The sequence below is a fragment of the Branchiostoma belcheri genome, unplaced genomic scaffold (assembly GCF_001625305.1).
Source record: "Branchiostoma belcheri isolate BF01 breed outbred unplaced genomic scaffold, Haploidv18h27 scaffold15, whole genome shotgun sequence".
Taxonomy (NCBI): Eukaryota; Metazoa; Chordata; class Leptocardii; order Amphioxiformes; family Branchiostomatidae; genus Branchiostoma; species Branchiostoma belcheri.
Genome location: NW_017802935.1, coordinates 269,798 through 281,298, shown reverse-complemented (window position 1 = coordinate 281,298; position 11,501 = coordinate 269,798). Strand labels below are relative to the sequence as shown.

Genomic DNA, 11,501 nt, shown 5'->3' with positions numbered 1-11,501 from the left:
ACTACATACGTCAAGAAAGACACAGGCAGTAGGCCCATTGAACTACACCCATCATGACATTTATTTGATATTATGTCTGTAAACAAGATATGTCTGTCTGTGAATTGAAAGTAGGCCCGTGTGCCTATCCTCACATGGAGGTTTTTATTTTAAAAAGTTCAATTCATCTTAATCTTAAGTACCCCCAAATAACCCCGCGAGGGGTGCCGTTAGGGGTGGAGAGGAGGCCCAGGATAAGGCGGGCAGGCCGCCAGCCCGGCCCAGAACGACTCAACATTGGGAGCCATGACTACCGGGCCGGGTAAGGAGTTCCACTGTGGAATAGTACGAGGGAACAAAGAGAATCTGTAGGTGCGTGTATTTATAGGCCGGTATTTAAGTGAGTGACCCCCTCGGGTACGCCCCTGTGTGGACTGCAAAAAACTGCCAGTTTGAATGTTTAGTCGCCTCGTAAACTAGACAGAAGTTATTGAGCAAACCAATCATCCCTAGACCCTATTTTTGCCTCCTTCCACTATCTATAGCCTATTAGGAAAACCTGGTGAGGGCTAACTCTGTGGCCAGTTTTAGGTAATCTCCAAGCAGATCATACGGTGGCAAGGCAGTATCCATTCGCCAGAGGAGTGTCCATTAGCCAACGAAGTGGCCAATGGATACTGCCTGGCCAATTTGATACTGCCTTTTGCGGCCACCGAAAGAAGAAATTTATTGCACGACAATGCACATGGTACAATGTATGGCAAAATACATAAGGAGAGTGAAAACAATAAAATAAGTGTGTTGAATAAGACCTAATGTCGAATAAAACCTAACATATCTATATCATCAGTATACAAATAATAAGGGATAGCACAGGTCTTTGAGAAAGTGTTACAATCGAGTGGGCTAATCACAAGTTTCGGTATTTTTTCTAATAACAAAGCATTCCTTTATATATCTACCTATATTTGCGTTGTGAGACCATTACATGCTTAGAGATTATAAGTTTTAGGCCCATAACTTGGCAGCCGCCAGGACCAAGACGCTCAGCACCACGCTGTGAAGCAGCCCTGCTGCCGCCACACGCGGCCCAGATGACGTGATGACCGGACGGTAGTTCGGCAGGTCACCCTGGATGTTCCACTCGTACTTACAGTAGCTGGGGCCCTGGGGCTGTGCCGGGATGCCTCGCCTGGGAACGAAACAATATCGTCTGTCATTTATTGAGGTTTATTGAGGAAAAACTCTCCTTTAGCTGCCCACCCAAGGGTGGCAGCTATTTTTCCAGGAGAGGGTACATAGAACATAACAATACATCAACATACAATTACATATATATTACATAGTATTTACAATGTACAATTAATACATTTGGTATTTTGGAAATTTCAGACTTCCCACATTTCAAACTTCCCGGAAGCATTTTGAGTTTTAGGCCAGTTTTAGGCCCACAACTTAGTCTTGACTTCCCTGTCAATCATCTGTGAAAATTACCTCCCATCCACCGTGCAACTGAGACAATTATAGCAGACGGAAAGATGGAAAAAAACACAACAACTCAGCCACCCAAAACAATACTTCCGTACTTGGAAGTAACGACAAGGGTACACGTGTGTTGAGAGGCCTTACCTGACCATCCTGCACCTGTGTTCCTCCATCCTGGGTGATGCGGCGGCGGAGTCAGTCACACTCTGCGGGCTCCACAGCCTCTCTGCTACCGCACTGGCACGGGGCCTGGATACATGTACAACAATCATTACAGTTACATGTTTAAAGTTAAAACGTTTGGTCCAACACAAAAAATTCTCTCACCTAGAGCTTTCGACCAGTCACTCTGGTCTTCCTCAGTAGACTGACCCAGTGCGACTTGTCACGTGGCTTCTTTGAAGTGTGACGTCAACACTGGGTCAAAGGTATCTGGTAGACGATGTCGGCCCCCGTTGCGGTCTTTTTATGTTGGACCAAAGGTTTTAACTTTAAACAAATCATTCAGTCTCACTGGTAGCAAAACTCATATATCTCGACCTTACTCAGGCTGTTACACTGTATTCAAGAGTGCAGATATTACAATTACTATGGCATGGCCGTACGAAAAATAATGTCTAAAACGAAGACTTACACTATAATCAGTGACCAACTAAAAAATTAATAAATATACAAGTCACCACCTCTAATTAATAACATTCTACCTGCTGAAGTAGAAGTTTGGAACGAGATGTGTATCGAGTTAGGCAGTGGGAAGAAGGCTAAGGGCAATGTGAGCCGTTTTTTGTTTTCTACATGTAGATCAGATGTTATCGGCCCCATGAGTGGTTTTCTTTGGCAGTTCTGGCTGTATACATTCTAGGGTACAAATCGTCGCATTTTCTGAAGGAAAGAGTCCGACTTACCACATCCGAGGGACGAAGTTAGTAGAATCCACCCATTCACCCCACAGACAGGCTTCCCCACCGAGAACCAGGTCCTTCTGTTGCCGCGTCCCTAAACAAAACAAATCAGTAACATTACCTGCACTTCCGTAAATAATTTCATTAGGTTGATACACAAATGAATAGCAAAGGTCAGACGTTTCGATGACCGTCTGACCATCTTCATCAGGGCATAGTAAACCAGTCAGAATTGCCCTGAAGAAGATGACAGACGGTCATCGAAACGCCGGCTCGTGAAAAATAAATGGTTGTGTTCAAAGAACTTTGCTATTCGTTACCTGCACTTGTTTTGTCGTAGATATGCCCATGTAATATAAATAGCATTTATATTCTGTTTCGTTCGATTAGTATATTCACTTACTGTATTGTTTTGTTTTATGTATGTGCAAATAAAAAAAAATAAACAAAAAACTGACCTTACCCTGAAAATCTTGTGGGTCACAATCGTAGTACTGCGGCCAGTCCCGTCCGTAGCTGATATAGTTGAGGTAGTAACATGACGACAGAATGGCGTTGTACCCGGCCCGGGTAACCTTCGCCAGCTCCTCCTTAAACGGTTCTCCCTGGAACCTCGTGTCGTTCCACTCCCACACGTGGACGATCGTGTCCAGACTCAAGTCCTACAATGTGATATAGTATAAATTGTAATGCAATTGTAATTGTAATAATGATGTGTGTACAAATTCTCGCCCGAAGGACAATTGCAGATATGATATATTAATCATATAGCCATACCATATGGGAGATGTGGTTGCTCTTATTCCCAATGTTTTGAATCTGAACTTGTTGGGTTTGTTCGATCCAATTTTTTCTACGACGACCATATGATATGATATATAAGATGATGTGATGTGATATGATATGATATGATATGATATGATATGAGAAGGGATTACAAGTCATGATAAGAAATAAAAAGTGATTCAAAATTTCATGATGGTCATCTCTCAAGTTCGCAATCTACTCACACATGGACGATCGTGTCCAGACTCAAGTCCTACAATAGAATACGTTGATGAAGGTTAACATTCTTAACATCTAACAAAAAAAAAACATTCAGTCTATGGCTCTCTCGCGCCATTTCGTCTGTAGAGCGACGACACAGGCTCGCCCTGGCAGGGCATGTTGTTCGTAGTGATGAATCAGCTGGTAGACTAATTAAACACGGGACCTTCATTTTACGTCCTATCAGAGGGACGTCCCTAACCGAAGCTAGGTACTCATTTACACCTGAGTAAAGTGAGGAAAGTCCCAAGGGCACAAGATCGATGACATCGTGCAGGATTCAAAGGGGGCCCGCAAGCCCTTTTCCGTAGAGCGTAATCGGCCGTTTCAATTCTACGTAAAGCGTAGACGGACTGCTCTTCGCATTTTGCGTAGAGCGTATTCGCCGTTTTTATCTACGTAATGCGTAGACGTGTAGCCACTTGGAATTTATCGTAAAGCATAATCGAGGGTTTCCGAATTCAGCGTAGAGCGTTGTCGGGACCCCCCCCCCCTTGCAGGCCCTGTTGTGTCCCAAACCGTGCCTTGTCCCAAACCATGCCTGGGCATAGTTTGGGACACATGGCGCGTGTCCTAAACCGTGCCTTGGGACTGAGCACAGTTTGGGACACGCGGGGACTGTCCCGAACCGTGCCTGATCGGGAACAGTTCTGGATACATAAGGGCCTTGTCCCATTCCGTGCTTTGGGGGTGGAGCTTATTGTTTTGAGGGAGGAGCCTTCTCGTGGTGTTGTTTACTGTTTTAGGCCGCCATCTTTGTTTTTCGTCGGGGCAAGTATAAAAAAAGAATCGGCGTATTTCCTGCTTTATAGAGCTTCATTTTTACATTTCACGCTGCTGTACGACTTACATGTAGCGTCCAAACAGAGTGTCTTGTATCATTTTGCAACACAGTGCGAACACAGATCTTGATACAACATAGCACGTAGTATACCCAAGAAAGCAGACTGACCCAAGCTCAGTTCTGGAATCGGAAACAACACTTGCTTATCCACCAACCCCACGCACGGATCTGGATAGTCCTGACGCGTATGGACGACAGATTAGAACAAATCAACTTGTAGATAAACAAAGTGTTTGTTTATCTACAACCAGAACCGTGCCTCAGGTCACGCACAGTTCTGGACACGCGGATGCCTTGTCCCAAACCGTACTTGGGCATGGTTTGGAACACTCGGTGCGTGTCCCAAACCGTGCCTGGGGCAAATCTACATTCTGGGACACGCGGGGGACTATCCAGAACCGTGCCTGACCACACACATGTACAGTTCTGGACACGTTCTGGCTTGCGTGCTAGGGGACTGAACACAGTTCTCATAACATGTGTATGTCCCAAGCCAGTTTCTTTCTTGTATTAGCTAGTCTCCGTATATTATTATCTAAGTTCATGTCGACCAAACATAAGACTAAGTTGTGAGAAAACTGCGTTTTGAAAGCACATGCTGTACACAGACTCGCAAAATTTCACGTAATCTAGCCATATAAGAAATCGTGGGCGTGAATAATTATGCGTAGGTTCCCGCCAATCACTATGATTGACAGCACTTCCGGGCACGGTTCTGGACAGTCAGGCTGTGTCCCGTTCTGTGCCCGCTCAGGCACGGAATGGGACGAGCACAGTTTGGGACACAACAGGCCCTCTTCAAACCCGGGGTGTGAGCCGAACACGCTACCGCTACGCCACACTACTTCATGATCACAAGTCGGAGTTGTTGTTGGAGTAACCATGCGGTACTCACCGTGAGATCGTTAGCGATACTGGCGGTGTCAAACACTTCCTGCCAGACGATGCCTCTTGTCCTCTGGGGGATCTGATGGAGGATGTCAAGGATCCTGCAAAGTAAACACTACGTCACAAAACGGCGATCATTTTCGTATTCAATAGTAAAGCCATGCTGCCATTTCTGTCACCCCCTCCCCCATTCATTTCAGCCGTGCTGAAAAGTAACTTTCCCTCAGCTATAGATCCAAGGAGTCTAGCCATGCATGTCCTGATCGGATGATCGTATCCAGAAGCGTGCCTATATGGTTCTATGCCTGACTGGGTTAAGGTTAGGATCAGGCACTATTAGGGAATTACATTGTATCCAGAACCGCCCCGTGTCTAGTTCTATGCTTAATGAGTTAGGATCAGGCACGGTTCTGGATGGTCTCCGCGTATCCAAGAACGTAGATTTGCACGGTTCTGGATATATGTGGACTATCCTGAGCCACGTCTGAGCATGATTCTGGATAGAGACCAATTCTGGATACGACTACACCCCAAAGATGCCACACAGCAAGGCCAAATGCAAGTAGTTACGGACAGTACAACTTCTATGTAAGGGAAGTGAAGAATTGTGTTAGAAGCATGATACTGTACCTACCTTTTTATGTAGTGTCCCTGCAGATTAGCGAACCCTTCTGTAGTGTTAGGGAACCCCTCTTGCCGCATGAACTGTTGTACTTCCTCATTACTCATCCTGTGGGTTGGAAAAGGACAAGGCATTTGAAACTTGAACGTTTTCGACAACATTAAGAACTCAAAACGTAATCCAAAAGATTGTTTATATCTTTGCTTTAGATTTGTTTGAGTTTGATTATAAGATACTCAAACCCAGTCATTGAGGTCATGAGGTCTGGGACAAAATAGATTTGCATGATTGAAGTTATCCTTTGACTTTGTGATGCAGATAATATTCAAAATCTTTAAGATCAAAATCTTTAAGATCAAAATCTTTAAGATCCGACCTTCAATATTCCATTCTTATTTTCTAACCATACTCGGTGATAGAATAGTCTACATTCTGTTATGCGCGGCCATGGACCTCCGGTATGAAATTATGCGGAAATAGTCGTCTGAAGTCAAAAGTTGACTATGCGCTGAAGCGACCGCCCTAAAGCGGGCACCCATTCCCACACCAAGCAAAACCCGTCGTGGGTTGGGTGGGTACTAGCCTCTACCAGGCTTGGGGAGACGGCTCGAAAGAGTAGAAATGAATGAAAAATAGTCGACATCTTACCAGCACTGGAAGCGGACCTCGTCACCCCCGACGTGGAAACATTCGTCCGCGAAGACCTCCCGGATTTCTTGGAACAGACTCTGCATGAAGGTGTAGGTCTCCTCACGGGCAGGGTTGGCGGGGCCTAAGTAGTAGATGTCCGGCTGGAAATCTGTGGGGGAGCACCTAAGAAAGCATACACAGAGTGCTCGACTCGGAACCAAGAGGTCCCCGGCTCGAGTCCTGACATCCCACCGATCTTGTGCCCTTGGGAAAGGCCTTTACACGACTTTCCTCACTTAACTCAAGTGAACATGAGTAGTTTCCTGTCCTGTATTTGTGTCCTGTGTTGGTGGCGGCGTAAAAGAAGTTGTATTTCCAACAATTCATGACCAAACATGGCGACGGCACACGTTTGGTCATTAATTGTTGGAATATAAAAAAAGCATACAGAAACGTCGTCTGCAGCTCTTACGTCTATTTTTTCCGTTTAAACGTTATGAGACAGTGAGTTGATTTGATTTGATTTCATGGCTGCAACAACACCCTGGGCTTCATAAGTAAAAGAAGTCCTAGCCATGGCAAAAGTGAGTTCGTCTTCGACTTCTTTTTACAGATAGATCCACAGTCTTTTATATTTGTAACCAATACAGCATTGCACTATATTAATGGTATGAATACTTCACGGACAAGCTATAGCAATGTGCACAAACCTATGGATCAACACCTTTGAGTACAGCTGTGTATTGTAATCGTAGTCATCATAGAATGGTAGACTTTCTGGCGTTAATGAAGAAGAGTCATGATCAACTGACCTGGTCAGAAGGTCCGGATGACCTTGACCCCACGACATCATGTGACCGGGGGAATCGAATTCTGGGATGACCCTGATTCCGCGCAGGCGCGCAAACTCGATCACTTTGCTGACGTCATCATGCGTGTAGACGTGCTTCCTGGTGTATGCTCCCTGGTGAACAAAAATACATGACATCAACAAGAAATCAGAGATGTCAAACTTAGTTTGCGTTGATAAAGTGCAGGGATACTACCGTATCTAGAATCTTTCCTATCTAGTTCTATGCCTGAATGGGTTAGGGTTAGGGACATGCATGGTTCTGGATAGTCTCTTCGTATCCAAGAACGTAGATCTACCCCAGGCACGGTTTTGGATACGCGTAGAGTATCCAGACCTGTGTCTGAGTATATGGTTCTGGATAAAGCATGGTTCTGGATAAAGCATGGTTCTGGATAAATCATGGTTCTGGATAAAGCATGGTTCTGGATAAATCATGGTTCTGGATAAAGCATGGTTCTGGATAAAGCACGGTTCTGGATAAAGCATGGTTTTGCTGGGTACAACAGTTACTGCATTGTTTTCTCACCTTTCCGCTGAGGTCTGGAAAAGTGGTACTCTGGAAGGGGAAGGACTGATCGTCCACCATGTGCCAGTGGAACACGTTCATCTTGTTGTAAGCCATCGCGTCCTGTCAGAAACACAAATAAGTCAAGGTCATAAACAAAAACATACACTTAACTGTCAAGTTTATTAATGTTTTCTCGTTATTGGGGGAGTTCAGAAGAACATGTTAATAGGTCGAATTGTTTAGGTACAGGTTCAGGTCCGGACCTGTACCTAAACCCGTGTACCTGTACCTAATATCTGTTTAGGTACACAGCTCTATATGTAAGAGTGCATAATTTGACATTGCGATCCAACTGAACCCACCAGATTCTGCAGGATGTATGGGAGAGGGATGAAGTGCCTGGCCGTGTCTACCATGATGCCTCTGTGCGTAAACCTGGGAGAATCACTGATGGTCACTCTGTCGATCACATGCTGTCAGGTACACAAATAAGAGATGTTAACAAGATGGAAATATGTTTGAATCCATTATTCAAACATTCACAAAAACATTACCTGGTGGACATAATCCTATCTAGACGGGAGGGGGGTGGTAATAGTGCCTGCGCCAATTTTGATGCAAGATATCGTCCGAACGGCTTGCGCTATGGCCACCAAACTTGGTGACTACAATATTGCTGGAAATTTCGTATCAGTGAGTTAATGATTTTTTGTCTTGCCACGGACTTCTAAAAGGTATTTTTTGCAAAAATCAGTGGTAACTGATGTTGGGTTAAATAATGTTGCAATTTCATAATAGAGACTCCTGTCACCATATATGTGAATGATGTTTGAGTTAAGAATTAACAGAGCAGACCATATACAAAGGTAAACCTTCTGCATTTAATTTGCAAATGTTACTTTTCTATTCTATTACCTTGCCGTTGTCTTCGTACAAAAGCTGACTGAATGTCTCCAACCCCCTAAGAGCGCCCCATGCGGTTGGGGCCCGAAGCGTCGCTCCGTCGTAGCCTACCGAGATCGCGTCTGAGGTAAATAAACCATTACAAATGGTGTAAACAAGAAAAGAAAGGCATCTGTCTTACAAATAGTGGCCCCTTGACACTACTTTGATGAAGGCTAGCCAGGTGACAAAAAAATAAGTAAATAAACTTGAATCAGTGACAAAGAATGGGTCTGAAAACAAGACCTGTATATAAATTCATCATCACCACCAATTCTCTTCTAAAGAGCTGTAACAAACAAAGTTTACTTTCCAGCAGTTTATTTTTACTGGCCTGTGCATATAGGCAGGTAAGCAGGCAGGCAGTTTGTCTTTTATTGATGAAGTTTATTTTCTTCTTAATTTGTTTCTATGGTTGTGTTTCTTTGGTGTTTGGTGTTCTTTACCTGGCGTCCATAACAGTCTATGCGCCATAGCTGTGTATATCAAGTATAACCTTTAATTACTATACGTTAGTACCAGCCTGCCATATACTTACACGACTCGTCCATGTCACGACTAGGATACCTGCTGCAGGGTGACGTCACTGTCACCACCAGCTGATCCACAGTCTCGTCCCCAGACACACTCACCCTCTCGTCCTCAGGGATCCAGAACAGCAGATCGGCATACCTGTGGGTGTTGTTTTCACATTTCTTACCATGTCGTTGAAGAGATTCATTTGTCACGTATAGATACAGTTACTAGAAGTTTCTTCCAACAGTGACAAGTTTGAAGGCCACTCCGTGAACAAGATGGACTGATAGTCATCGAAAATTTAGAGGTCATAATCTTTACCCTTCAAACTTGTCACTGTTGGAAGAATCTTCTAGTAACTCTTACCATGTCGCTTTTATGTTTGCCTTTAAGTTAGCAGAAGGAAAACATATTTGCTTTGCTCTGTTCCTCTGTTATGTATCTTCTTATACTTGACCAGCACCGTATCGAGGAATGTACCGATCTAGTTCTGTGCCTGGATGGGTTAAGGTTAGGATTAGGCACGGTTCTAAGAGCAAGACACCGTCCGGATAGTCTCCGCGTATCCAAGAACGTAGATGTGCCTCAGGTACGGTTCTGGATACGATTCTGGTATCCATAGCCGTGCCTAGCGCCTGCGTATGGTTCTGGATACAACAGTCATCCTCATAATGTTTACCTTCTATAGACCAACACATCGCAAATATAGATAACACGTCAAAGGAGTTGGTCCGGCGTCCGCTAGAGAGTGCAGTTTGCCGCACCTGACCAACTCCTCTGGCATGTTATCTCTCTATTTGGCCAATTTCTACTCTTTCCAGTCGCCTCCCGAAGACTGGTAGAGGCTAATGATAGCACACATACCTACTCAAGGCGTGATCCACGATTTCCTTACACTCCTTATCAGTCCCTGCTGCTGAGCTGGAGTCTGCCACCAATTTGAACTTGCCGGGATCGAGAGAGAACCGCGCGGGCGTGCCGGTGCCGGTGGTCGCGGATAGCGGCTTCGGCCAGACGGTTCCCCGGGCCACCTTGTCCTCCCGCGCCTTCTCAAACCACGACGTCTGGTACGACCATTCCGCCAAGGATGCCTGAAGACTGAGCGCTACGACTAAGAGTGCCACCAAACACGTACGCTGCTGCATCTTTGCTGGAATATATCCGCCCTCTCGGGCCACTACTGAAGTTTGGTTTGCCTACGAGTTAAACTGTGCCTGCTTAGATTTGTGGTAGCCTACCAAGCAGACTTTCTCGTGGGCGTTTGCGGATTCTACGCGGCGCCAGGCTAGCTAGAGCGCGGCGGGGTTTTTTTCGGGGGGAAAGCTGTGTATGGAGGGAGGGCTGTATCGGAGGGAATCTGCATCGGCCAGCCTAGCTCTTTCATTCCGAAAACACAGTGCCCCGAAAAGAATTTAAACGGCGGTCGCAGCTCTAGCTTAGTCTCTACCAGACTAAGTACGCTGGCTATATATAGGAGAATGTATAGAGGAATATAGGAGTTTGGCCGCCTTGGGGTTTGACTGGCCTTCGGAGGGAAAGAAACTACCTCCCCGCGGCCGACTCCCTTGGCCCATTTTATTCCCTGTTTTGCCGAATTCTACGATCCGTATTCCCGTATATAGAAAGGCCTGGTGGAAGCTAGCTCTAGCTGATGACCTCTAGAAAGTCTGTGTTGGAGGCTAGCTCGCAGCCCAAATCATTGAGTTACTTATCAGGTCAACAAGGCTTTCTTGGCCACTTTGTTAGCCAGAGTAGAGTTTGGGTTAATAGGTAACCGATTATTGATAGAGCGTTTTGGGCTTATATAGTACCATACATGCGTCTCCATAGTACCTGTCAACAGACCTGACCTGGGGGCACCCTTCAGTCGACATGTTTGTTCTGTTGCAAAGTATTACATCTCGTTACGATAGGTGGGAGTTTCAAAATACAAAGGTGTTGATGAGCCAGTTACTTCAATGTTCAAATACTTTATTTATGATCTACTATTCCTAAGTTTGTTTTATTTGGAATTTTAACTCTGGCCATCTCAAACACCTCTGACTGGTCATTATTAAATCTTGATTTGTGATTTTTTAATTCTTTGATACGTTCAATTATTATTATTTCATGTTACATCATTTTCTTGTATCATGTTTCCATGGGCTCCCTTGGAAATCAGTCTCAACGGCTGAAGGGACTATCCATTTGTTTGTAAGATAAATAATAAATAACTAAATAAATTCTTGAGCGCTGCCACATACGTGAGAGGCCAGGTGTTAAGGGCTAGGGTTAGGGTTGGAGTT

At 44.9% G+C, this 11,501-nt stretch overlaps 1 protein-coding gene across 1 annotated transcript; it reads right to left on the bottom strand.

Annotated features, from left to right (window-relative positions):
• Window positions 1-987: 987 nt before the first annotated feature.
• Window positions 988-10,374, bottom strand: LOC109465161 (beta-hexosaminidase subunit beta-like). Its single transcript, XM_019762308.1, has 13 exons — window positions 10,081-10,374; window positions 9,239-9,372; window positions 8,674-8,783; window positions 8,121-8,231; window positions 7,777-7,878; window positions 7,210-7,361; window positions 6,416-6,580; window positions 5,780-5,875; window positions 5,153-5,246; window positions 2,830-3,028; window positions 2,370-2,460; window positions 1,609-1,713; window positions 988-1,171 (listed from the first exon to the last, which is right to left on the bottom strand). The coding sequence occupies exons 1-13, from the start codon at window positions 10,359-10,361 to the stop codon at window positions 988-990; spliced, it is 1,824 nt and encodes a 607-aa protein (XP_019617867.1). The 5' UTR covers window positions 10,362-10,374.
• Between the last annotated feature and the right edge of the window lie 1,127 nt (window positions 10,375-11,501).